The sequence below is a fragment of the Vanacampus margaritifer genome, chromosome 14 (assembly GCF_051991255.1).
Source record: "Vanacampus margaritifer isolate UIUO_Vmar chromosome 14, RoL_Vmar_1.0, whole genome shotgun sequence".
In the NCBI taxonomy this organism is placed as follows: Eukaryota; Metazoa; Chordata; class Actinopteri; order Syngnathiformes; family Syngnathidae; genus Vanacampus; species Vanacampus margaritifer.
The window spans coordinates 20,738,602-20,751,556 of NC_135445.1; the positions used below are offsets into that span (position 1 = coordinate 20,738,602).

At 40.7% G+C, this 12,955-nt stretch overlaps 1 protein-coding gene across 3 annotated transcripts in view; it reads left to right on the forward strand.

Moving 5' to 3' along the window:
- LOC144063818 (DENN domain-containing protein 1A-like) overlaps nt 1–6,753 on the forward strand; it is a 125,205-nt gene extending 118,452 nt beyond the window's left edge. For 2 of the 3 annotated variants that reach the window (XM_077585687.1, XM_077585688.1), the window contains 2 exons: nt 1,283–1,517; nt 5,425–6,753. In XM_077585687.1, the coding sequence (XP_077441813.1) occupies nt 1,283–1,517; nt 5,425–6,426 (1,237 nt within the window). In that variant the 3' untranslated portion in view covers nt 6,427–6,753. Of the gene's footprint in view, nt 1–1,282; nt 1,518–5,424 lie in introns of those variants that run through there. The other variant, XM_077585693.1, reaches the window with a different exon arrangement.
- The last annotated feature ends 6,202 nt before the right edge of the window (nt 6,754–12,955 follow it).

Consider the following 12,955-nt stretch of genomic DNA (forward strand, 5'->3'; position numbering starts at 1 on the left):
GCCTTAAGTGCAAATGCCTTTTATTATTTTTCTGTAGGTGTAGATGGTAATATTTTATTATTGGGACTCAACCCAACAATTTACTGCCACATTTCAGCAAGCTACATTGTTTGTTTTTGATAAAACGCTGTGATTGTTGTTGTTTTTTCTTATTTTTTTGGTTCTTCATTGTCCTCCTAATTTCTGAACACACTGCTACCTGTTTCTTATTAGGACCTTACTCTGACTGCAAACCCCCTAAAACGAGCTGTTAGTTAAAATAAAAACAGAGTTCATGTAGCAATTTCCACATATATTTTAAAGCATATTTTAAGTCAGCTATCATTGAGTATGTGCTACAAGTTGGAATCTTCAGTAAAAGTTTATTACAATTCTGAGCGAGCGGTACGAATTTCGACATATTCTGTATACCTTAAACACATAAGTAGTTGGAGCAAAAGCTGTACACACTACGCAAGCTCCATGCCCGTCCCAATGGAAGAGGAACGTAGTTTTACCGGAGATATTTCCTGCAGCGAAAGTAGATGGGAAGGATCGTGGTCGTTCTGAAACTGAGGTGGATATCTTCCCCGTGTCCTCAGAATCAACTGCGCCCAAATGTCAGACTTCATCATAGTTGCGAGGCTGATTACAACTTGTTTCACTACATTTCAATTGAAGCTAGGCTAGCACGCAGCATGCTCTGTGATCATGGCTACAAGATCTATCAAATAAAGGCATTGGTTTTGCTTAAGTTTTCTGCATTCTATGACCTTGGCTTTTGCATACTGTGAGTGAGACTACGTAAATACAAACGGAGCAACCAACTTACTGACCGCAGGTGTAGTGGCGAGCATCCTGGCAGAAATCTCGTAGTATGACATCATCCAAGGATAACGTAATAATAATAATCTGTTTCATGTAAATTATGTTGCTGAATTTTTGTTTTGAAAGGCAACAAAACAACTTCACAAACTATTTTAAAATATAAAATAAATACATAAATGGACAAAGGGGCACTTAACGCGTCAGTGCCAAAAGGGAATGTGCCGCCAACCCTCCCTCTGTTTTTTTTTAATGGGAATATTTTAATACATGTTTATATGACCAAATATTAGGGTTAAAAATGTCTTAAATGTTTTTTTAAAAAACATCATATGTGCTTATTTGGGTTTTTGTGGGTTTTTACATGGCTTTGTGCAACTGGAATACTGTAGTGCTAATGTTCAGGTTGTTGTTGTTTTTTTGTTTTGTTTTTTACTGCAAGTAAATATGACCATTGAGTACAGGCTTGTCTCCACAGGCCACAGCGGTACAACTCACTAAGAGAGATTGAGTGGACAGAAGAACATGAATCAAATTTGGATATAGAAAGTCCCAGCCCACTTCCAGAGAGCCTCTCCAATGCCAGCATACTAGCTAATTGCTTCAACTGCCCGGATGAGCATGATAGCCAACCACTTCCTTTGGCTAAAAGTCTTGAGAACCTGAAGAGTCTGCAAGACTATGAAAAACTTCAAGCAAAATTCACAAGTCAGGTGAGAGATATATTTGCTTGTATCACTCATTTTAACTTAATAATGAGTTAAATTTTAGCTCAGACTATACTTTCGCCAAGTTTTTTTTTCTTGGCGTTATAAGTCTTTTTAGTAATTTTAACTATTTTTCTGTCAAACCTTATCCAAAAGGACAACCCATAGAGTGCCAGCCAATTTCGAGCAGGAAACGTGTATTTTTTATAAAAGACATACACCTGTAATTCAACAAAAGATGCCTCTGCCAAATCTAACATTGGGCTCCAATGAACTGAGTGCAGTAATGCGGACTCTGTATCTGTCCATTGTGGTGAAGACGGAGCTGAGCAAAAAGGCAAAGCTCTCGATTTACTGGTCGATCTAGGTTCCTACCCTCACTTATGGTCACGAGCCGTAGGTCATGACCGAAAGAACAAGATCAAGAACAAGAAGAAGATACAAGCGAAATGAGTTTCCTCCACAGGGTGTCCGGGCTCTCCCTTAAGCCCCTCCGTCCGTCCGTCCGTCCGTCTTCTTCCGCTTATCCGGGGTCCAGCGTGTCCTGGGTCGTCCCCGGGGCCTCCCGCTGGGAGGACATGCCCGGAACACCGCCCCAGGGAGGCGTCCAGGAGGCATCCGAACCAGATGCCCGAGCCACCTCAACTGGTTCCTCTCAACGTGGAGGAGTAGCGACTTGACGCTGAGTCCCTCCCTGATGACCGAGCTTCTCACCCTATCTCTAAGGGGGGGAGCCCGGCCGGCTACCCTGCGGAGGAAACTCATTTTGGCCGCTTGTATCCGGGATCTTGTTCTTTCGGTCACGACCCACGACCGGAGATGCCAGACGTTCCCAGCAGACCCTCACAATACGTTTGGGCCTGCCTGGTCGGACCGGCATCTTACCCCGCCATCGGAGCCAACACACCACCAGGTGGTGATCAGTTGACAGCTCCGCCCCTCTCTTAACCTGATGACCCCATGTCCAGCACATACGGCCGCAAATCCGATGACACGACTAAAAAGTCGATCATCGAACTGCGGCCTAGGGTGTCCTGGTGCCAAGTGCACATATGGACACTCTTGTGCTTGACCATGGTGTTCGTTATGGTCAGTCCGTGGCGAGCACAGAAGTCCAATAACAATTGAGCTTAAGCTTAATTAAGCCCCTATCCCACTGAATTACGAACATTGCCGAACGCTGCGAATGTTGAATTTACAAAATATGAGGCTGTCGTCACTGTCTTTTTGAGACATATCTGCGACGTGTTTGGGATGTAAAAGTTAAATTTGAGACAACGCGCGAATTAACCTAAAATGTTAGTCAAATTGACCCACACAACAGATTAAAATGATTATTTTTTGTTTCCTTTTTATTAGAAGATGTAATTATTGGACATTTTTCTCCAGCCACACGTCATCGCCGTCATGAGGCCGTGTTCATTTTGGACATTTCCTGGTCTAATTGTGCTATAAAATGGGTATGGAGATGTCAAGTTGCTATAATTTAGATATCACTCCATCTCAGGTTTCTTCCTTAGAGAAAGGAAGGGGGGTGGGGGGGGAGAAAAATTTTAAGTGACTGGAGCGGAGCGTGCGACAGCCAATTCCTGCATGTGCGCAACCGGTCCTCTGTAGCATTATGAAAGAAAACCGTGACTGGTTGTCCCTAAAATGTATGAGTACATGTGCAGACATATGGTAATCATAGTCTAAAAATATTAGAACGAAGCTTGCCATATTTTGAATAATATTTAAGAAGGAAGCGCTGCCGTACATTCAATGTCTAATAATAATAATAATAATAATGCTTAAAGATTTGACTATTATAAAAAATATTGCGAGTTCTGTTCTTTTATTTCCAGACTATGATTATCACGTCACATGTAGGCTACTCATAAATTTTGGTGACAATCAGTCATTTTTTGTTTTTGTTTTTTGGACATAAAGTGACGTAATGTTTTGTGTCTGTAGCGGCCGGGAGCCATCACGACGTGAATAATAATAATAATATTATTATTATTAATATTATTAATGCGTATTTACTTCTAATATTTATTTTTCAGACTATCATTAGCACATGTAGGCGCATACATTTTGGTGACTGTCATAATGCCACCATAACGGGGCAGTTGCTGTTGTCACCTGTGACTGCTTTTTCTTTCTTTCTCAAAGGAAGAACCTGAGTGGGTAGGAGTGCTATCTAAATTATGTCAATAATTGACGATGCCATAGGCATTTTTATAGGACAATATAGACCAGGAAATAAGTCCGAAATAAACAGGGCCATTTGTCCCCCTGCACACCACATCATAGCGACGACGCGCTGCACAAAAAAAGTCCAATATGACAGCGTACATGGTATGTGACTCATCGTTTTGACACTTAATCGTTTTAAACCTTTTTTTTTTTGTCACGGAGTCAGCTACCACTGTATGCCTACATCTTGTTGCGTTTTGGAGGAATATCACCCGCTTGACCCATGTCCGCGCTGCTCGGGCTGGGGCACATTGAGCACTTGTAAAACATGAAAAACAAACTAAAAAACATGTTCAGCACATGTCTCCAAGCTAGCTTTTTGTTTTTGAAATATGATTTCAATGCTTGTGCTGTTCGAGGCAAAGACGCACTTCTCCAAACGGCGCGCTCCGCCTCAACACAAACGCTCTCTCACGTAGTATATGGGCATCAGAGTGAATTTATGAATGTAACCTGGGAAAGAACTTTGCAGACACATTTACGACAAATTACCATGAATTCCGACGGGATTACAAGCAAATGCATATGTTGGTGAAAAAATGGATTTGCGACAATGGTGACAACTACGAATAACTCCGAACACAAATGCAGCATATTCCGACCAATTCCGAACCATGTCGAACTCTGGCAAAACGCAACTTTCGCAGCATTCGGCAACTCAGTGTGATAGGGGCTTTAGAGATAGGGTGAGAAGCGAGAGTCGAGCTGCTACTCCTCCGCGTGGAGAGGAGCCAGTTGAGGTGGCCCGGGCATCTGGTTCGATTGCCTCCTGGACGCCTCCCTGGAGAGGTGTTTCGGGAATGTCTCACCGGCATGAGGACCCGGGGACGACCCAGGACACGCTGGAGAGACGATGTATCTCGGCTGGCCTGGGAACGCCTAGGGATCCCGCCGGAGGAGCTGGCTGAAATGGCTGGGGGGAGGGAAGTCTGAGCTTCACTCGTAAAGCTGCTGCCCCTGCGACCCAACCCCCGGATAAGCAGTAGTAAAAGGATAGATTAATGGAACTGAGTGATAAAAGAAAAAGGGGGTCTTCAAAGCAGCACATACTTGTTAAATAATAGTGACTACCCCCGGCCCTATACTACTGTCTAATATGTACATATACGTATAGTATATACAGTACTCTGCTCTTGAGATGGGAGTGGTAAGATGACCGCCCTGTGGCTTCAATGGCTTGTACGGGCGTGTATGGGCTATCAGCTATCCAGTAATATATACAGATCAGTCCCAACATCCCCGACATCGGCGTGTCCTGGTTTTGTCACAACTGCATATCCTAAACACTATACCACTTGTGATTGGTCAGCACAAAAAGTGTAAGGATCGGTGAAAATCAGGGGGCTTGGTACAAGATGTATTCTCGGGAGTTTGTAAACTCACAAATATCGTTAGAATTTAGCTTGCAGGGCAAGGTTAACAACATGCTGCGAGCCCCACAATTGCTCAACACTGAATAACTGGAGCAATATTATTGATGCCAGTGCATTTGTTGTTGGTGTTTTACTTGGATATCTCAAGATCTTGATATTGTGTCACATGATAAGATTCTTTAAAAGTCAGCATCATATGGTAATGCTGCTAAGTTGGCACACATCTTTTGTTTAAATGTATGCATTGATTGTTGACTGATGAAACAAACAAACATAATCCAACATAATTTTTGTGTTTGCAGCGGAAGGACCTTCATTTCAGTGAACACTCACAAATCCTTCCAGGCCTGAAGCTCCCCAACACTTACAGCAAGCTGTTGAGTATAGAACCAGATCAAACTGAAATATATTCTTGGGAACTTCCTAGTTGCAAGAAAACTCAATCAGCTCAATATCTCATGCAGAAAAATGGCCACAACAGTAATAGTGAAGGCCTTGAACCACAGGACTCATCCAGCCATGGCAATATTATCATACCTCGTCCTCACGGAAGGAAAAGCACTGAATTTGGAACTGTGTTAGTGCCACTTATCGGCCAGTCTCAATCTAAATCCTCCAATGAGGAAAGGACAAAAACAGGGGGTCAAGAATTTCGGAAAGCCCTGAGTAAGACCTCAGACATCTTTAATGTTGCAGAGGATCACATGGATTTGATAAGCCTTCTAGACCCCATTAACAAGTCTCCACAAACTAGTTCCAACATCTTCCAACATCCAACATCTTACAAAACAACAATGCCTACTTACCAAATGATCCAGCCTCCTTTTCAGCCACTTTATCACATATCACCTACTGTCTTTCCGCAGCCTGGCCAGTGTTCCCTCCCTCAAATGCAATATTTGTCAGGTGCAACGAGAACACCTTTCAGCACAGTCGATGAACCACCAATTGGTCCTTATCTACACAAGCCAACCCAGCCACAGCCATTCCCTGGACTCTCAGAGGCCTGCAAACAGCAACTGCCTGACAGTTCCACTCTTCTTCCCAGTTATCAAATGGGCAACTCTTCCTCAGATATCCCACTGCCTCACTCATCAACCAGCAATCGTGCCCTTTCAGGACTGACATACTCAATGCCTATCCCAAGAACTGCTCCCAACACACTGTCAAGGCCACTCCAAATGGAGGAAGACAACCAGAAAACTCAGGATCTTTTTGGTGATTTCCTGACGATGATTGGACCAACTACACCTCTTAAAAAGAGCACAGATCCACTTCAGAAGAGGTGGGAAACATTTGACTAAAACCTTTCCCTTTCCCTAGACCTAATCCTCTTTAACATAGCCAAATGATTTAATTATTGCATGATAATCCTCCTTGGAATAACTTGAAAGATAGAATAATGCTGTTTTTATATCCTGTTTCTACATATGAAAAATTCATAAAAACACCACACACACATCAAACCAACAGTATATAAAATTTGAAATCTTTCTTGACCTCATTATTAATCTCAAATCAATTAGAAATACTGATTTTTTTTTTTTTCATTTGGTTTCTGGCAAATTATGATGATAGTAGGATTTGTCAAGTGTAAAGCAATTTCACTCAATAAAGATTTTCACTCATAACATTGCTTCGTTATAGTCATTTTTAAACAACTTCAGTTAAAATTAGTCAATGAACATAATTTGTAATCTGCAATTTGCTTCCAGTTCCGTCCAAAGCCGGAAATATATGATGAGACAGGTACTACCATGCGACCTAGACTCCCTCAGACCCACAGTGTTATCTTCCATGAGAACATGACTCCCATGTGCATTCCTATCTCACCAGCTGGAAGGGAGTGAAAAGTGTTATTCATTACAATACAGTTATATGTCCAATATATTTCACACAAACATTATCACAGTTATATGGCATCTATATACTATAAGTAAATTCATAAACAGTAAAAATATGCATAGAAAATGTTAAATGTCTTCAGTATCTGTTTTCGTTTTGCAGCAATTGGCATTAGAATATAGCTAAGTTTCATCACTATTCACAAACCTGTTGAAAACACTGGCAAAAAGAGCTTGTTGCAACATGGCTGTTCTATACTCTGCTCCCACCTGCTGGCCCTTTTTTGTAATAACTACCATTGCTTTAAGCGACCTCTTCAGGTCAGAAGCTGCATCAAAGCCTTTTGTATATCTTAAAAACACATAATAATAAAAAGTATTAATACGTTTTTTCGGAGCATAGGACAAAGTATTAAAAAACATTTTTGGGATTGAATGAGGCCCTGTCTACACGTAACAGGGTTTGCAAACGGGAGATACTGAAGTAAATATTCTGTTTCAATTTAATTATAACTGTTTTGATTTAGTTATAACTATTTAGAATTGGACAAAATTGCTTTGATTTACTTAGTGTAGTTTTGTGTGATAATTCAAATGATGTGAGGGGGTTGGTTTTCTTTGTCCTCTCCTACAGAACATGAGATGGAGGAAGCGAATGTGTTAATTAGACCCTTTGTTTACAAGACGGCTCCTCAGAGTCTCTCTCTCTGTCTCTTCTGTAAACAAAGGCTACGCTTATCTGATAAACTGTTTTTCCATCTTGGGACAAAGAGAGGGGGGGGCAGTTGGTTAACTGTATTGAGATATCATGTGACTATGGGAGGGACTTCTAGGACAAAGGATATTACACACGAGCGGAGGGAGAAACGACACAGATGAGAACCAACATGGCGCGGCATGGCGGCTCTTATCTGTCGACAAGCTTGTGACAATAAAACCTTAAGGAAATGCCTGAATTCACTGACCTCATTGTATGTTTTATTAATCAATGACATGAACACGCAAATAGTAAGAATCCTTCATCCTTCAATATGTCGGCCACACATCTCTAAGGGTTTTTTCCTTTAAAAACGAATGATTAGAAAAACTCCGGCCACTGTGAAGGTTTGTGTTTTTCTCCTGATCCACGTTCACATATAATAGTTGTAAACAGACTTTTACGTCATCGCTCTACACACATCACTCACACACACACTACCTCAAGCAACTCTAGCCATTGTTTACAGCGGGTGGACTGCTCACCTGCTCGTCTGACGCAAAATCACACAGCTCCACGTTGGACGAGATCAAAGTACTGGGCGAGTGAGCTGTGAGATTTCGAAATCGTTTGATTTTTATTCCAGAAGGCATTGTGGTAGTAGCTCCCCGAGAGCTTTCCAACAATGTCGGTCCCGTTGCTGCGCGACATTCCGCTCCGGAGATAAAGGGCCGACATGGTCCCACAATTTACCCACGAGAGCAACCACCGCCGGATGGCTCCAGGAGGCCGAGGGCTCCCTCCTCCTACCCGGGCGGCAAACCAGGGGAAGCAACTGGCGCTCCTGGAAGTCATCCATGGAAGCGGGAACGTGCTCAATTTTTACCCGGTCAATGCTCCAGCGACCCTGGGATGGAGGTGGCGGTGCTCTTGGCCCCATTTTGCGGGGCATCGACGCGCTTGCTTCTTGCTCCGCGGGCCGGAGAACGCTCCAGCCAGCACGGGGTGGGGAAAATGCTTAAGAGCCTGCAGAGCACCTCTTCGGGCTGGCTGCAGCGAAGCCTGGGTGCTGCTTTTCCACTGCCAGGTGGTTTTAGCTTCTTGTAGCCTTCGTTTCTGTGGCATTGGCTCCAGACACTTTTTTGTTGTTTTGTTTTTCTTTTTACGTTTAGTGGAAGGAGAACGCGTCAGGACAGTAAACCCCAACGATCTCACCCATGTCCTAAAAGCTTCCACAATGTGTTTTGTTATTGTAAGTTGCATGAATAAAGTTGTTAAAAGACAAGTAAAGTTTTTATTATTATTATTATTTATTTATTTATTTTATTTTTTGTATTGTATTTGTATTTATTTGTTTTTTATCCTCTATGCTCCTTTATGATGTACTCACTCATTGTGTGTTTACACGTTTGGTTTATTTAAAAATTAAAATTAAAAGTAATTTGCGCTGACAGCCTGTGCTTGTGACATAATATGGAAGTGATGTCAAGAGACGGTCAGTATTTGTCTAACTACTGCCACCTAGAGGCTTGGCATGCATGTAAATGAGCTTATAACTCACTTCTCTGTGTGCATTTTGGTGGCATTTTTTTTTTTTTGGACAAACGAGGCAATGTGGACAGATTTTTTTTATCTACAGAGGGAGGGGGAAAATATTCGTTTTTAAAATATAGACAAACAATAATAATAATATAGACAGAGCCTGAGTTAAATGTGCCAACACAATAAGGCACTCGCAGAGCAAATACAATGGCCATGAATAACTCACTCACCTCATCTCTCACATTTGAACAACACTTCACAACAATAAAAGTAGAAAACAATTTTCCTTTTCTTTTTTTATTCAATAAATTATGAAAACAACGGTTTGACGTGAACAGTCTACATATATTTAACAAAATAAAGAGTCTGGAAGTGTTTTTTACAACAGCGTTTGTTCATCTACCATGTTTTTCCCAGTGGATCGTCTGCGTAGTAGATTTAGTAGTAGTGGTGCGAAAAATTTGGACAATACGGACGCCGTGTGGAGGGATGTGGTTGCTAAAATGACCTAACTCATCAGGCATAAACTAAGCTTGACTATGGTGTGCATGAACTGCTGAAGCCACCCCGTATTAGAAGCAAAACATTTTCAATTACAAAAAGAACAGTCAAGTTGAGCTCTTACCTGGATGAGTTAAATTATTCACAGGTATTGCTGATGCAGCAATACAGGTGGGAAAGGAAAAGTCACTTTTCCTAGGTCTTAGTGAAACGTACAACCAGGGTTGTATTGTTAAAAATTTGTAGTGGGAGCAACTGAGCCAATATTTAAGAATCACACAATTAAAAAATAAAATATAGATTTGTTTTTTTGCCAGGCTTGCTGTGTGTGTAAATTTTTTAATGTTTTCATGCACGTTTAGACCATTAAAATCAGCATCATTTTTCTTGGCAAACACAGTGTCGCCAGCAACAGCGTTTGACGAAATGAAAAACTTAGCTGAACTTTTCATCCTAAACATCTTTAAATAAAACCGGAACACCCAAAGTTTGAAGACATTTAGATGATATGTGTAAGAGTTTGTTAAAAAATGGCCTATAAAAGTGATGTATTTTAATTTAGCCATCTATGCAAATTTAAAGGTATTCAGTGACGTTATATATGTCAATTGAGAGAATCTTATGTTTAACACTTTGTATTAATTTTCAGGATTAAGTGTAGTCTTCCTGAGGCCTGCTGTATTGGAACATTCTGCAAGATAAACTTGTACGAAGCGCATTGACCCACTGGTTCGGAAAAATGTTAACGGTAGCTTGTTAAAAATTATTTAATAGCCCTTCTAACAAAGGGTTTCTCGTCGAAAGCTTGTTCATAGGCTAAAAGAAAGTGCCAGTGCACCAGTTCAACCAGATGGACTTTGAAAACATCTGGGCCACAAAATGTACGATCAACAGCTGTGGCTGAGTCAGCAATTCTTTTATGTCATGGTGGAGGCTCAACCTAGTGGGAAAGTCCCCAGGTCATGGTTAATGTAAGCCTGTAGCACACTCTAGTGGCCAAAAAGAAATCCATATGTTTAATTAACCAAATAAGGTGTGGACCAATAAAATTAGTTATCTTAAGAAGTTACGCCCTAAGAGATGTGTTGGGCGTAGATCTTAGAAAGGTTATAAAAATCCAGTGCATCTCTTTGTTCTATGGACTTCTTACTCCCTTCTGCGCAGAATATGTATTATTTTTGTATGCATATCTGTCAATAAATCATTGTGCTTGCAGCTCAAATCTTAGCCAGGACTCTTGTTAGTTTTTTTTTTCTGAGTTAAACTTAGCCATTTTTACACCCTGACAAAAGCGGAGCCTCCCTAGACCCGTGGATCACTTGATATACAATTACGTCTGGAGATGACAATAGATCCTCATATCTCGTCGACATGTTGGGAAAGCAATGATGAGCCCAACCTGGGACAACCGTCTAACTCAGAGCAGGCTGATGTTCCAACAAAAAGCCCCAAAATTTGGTCAAAATTTTAAGAAAATTCAAAATGACTTACTCTTTGCTTTAGCATTTGGCGCCACTTTTTTGTTTGTCCATCCATCCATCCATCCATCCATTTTCTTAACCGCTTTTCCTCACAAGGGTCGCGGGGGGCGCTGGAGCCTATCCCAGCTGGCTTCGGGCAGTAGGCGGGGTACACCCTGAACTGGTTGCCAGCCATTCGCACGGCGATTTGTTTGTCTCGGGCCTAAATATGCCTCCAATTTTATAGCTCTTGGTGAAACACACAATTGGGGCTGCTTTGTTAAAAATGTGTAAGGGCCGCTACTAAGCCATTTATTGAAAATCGCACAGTAAACCAATAAAATATTGTATGTCTTACCAAGCCTAATTTGTGTGCAAAGTTTCATGAGTTTTCATGTTTATTTAGAGCCTTGAAAACAATTTGGTCTTCTTGGCAAACAGCATGTGGCCACGGCAAAAGTATTTTAAAAAACAACAACACAAAACTGATATTTTATTGTGATTTAGCCTAAGTCTTAATACTGGTCTGAGCAAATTTTAGGTCCATCCATCCATCCAATTAGCGGTAACTCTACGAGGAAAACATCAAAGAATAAAACATTTATTTCCCTTTTCTAGTAGGTGGCACTACCACTATGATGAAAGTTGTCGATACAGGCTTGGGCTCTCATCAAATGTGAGAAATTCAGGACCATCTGGGTATGCACCAGTCTTCCTCACCCTAAAAGTTGATTATACCAGTAAACCACTCCCGACATGGCGTTTTAACATCTCACTGCTAAATGATGCAGAGTTCGACAAAATTATAAGAAAAGAGTGGGCAGACTTTCTGGAAACAAATGACTCTCCGAACTTATCTCCATCTCTTCTCTGAGAAGCTGGGAAAGCGGTAATTAGAGGTAAAATTATATCATATTCATCTTATAAAAAGAAACAGAATCAGAATTTAGAAAAAGACCTGGAAGATAAAATTAAACAACTGACGGATGAGTATGCAATAAACCCAAATAACCAAATAAGGACTCACAAAATACAAAAATACAGTTAGACAATATGTTATCCAAAAAGACAGAGTTTATAATACAATAATTGAGATAGAACTTTGAATATAATAACAAATCAGGTAAATTTCTTGCAAACCAACTTCAACGCAAACCAGTTTATAATACAACAATTGAGATACAACAACTTTGAATATAATAACAAATCAGGTACATTTCTTGCACACCAACTTCAACGCAATCGGGAAACATATTATTAAAAAAAATAATAATAATAAAAGAAATAAATAAAAAAAGGGAGAACAATGATGATGACATGTCAAATGATCAACACTGAGATCTCCCAGAAAAAAAAAAAAAGGGAAACATATATTATAATGCCTATTAAAGGGACAACTGGTGAGTGTATACAATCACCAGAAGAAATTAATAAGACTTTTTATAACTATTATCGCAACCTATACTCAGAAACTAACAAGCCTAACCCTGAGCATATTGAAGCAGTAGCTTAAATATGCCTCAGTTATCCACTGAATATAAATATATCTTAGATGTGCCACTGACTATAAACGAGCTGTATAGTGCTCTAGATAGTATGCCTAATGACCGAGCACCTGGCCCGGATGGTTATCCGGCCATATTTTTTAAGCACTTTTAGTGAATACTTGCTCCATTATTCTTAAGAGTAGTAACAGAAATTAAAACTAATGGTAACATACGTCCACACATGAATGCAGCAGCAATTAAACTTGTATTAAAGCCAGAAAAAGACCCCACCCTTCCGTCAA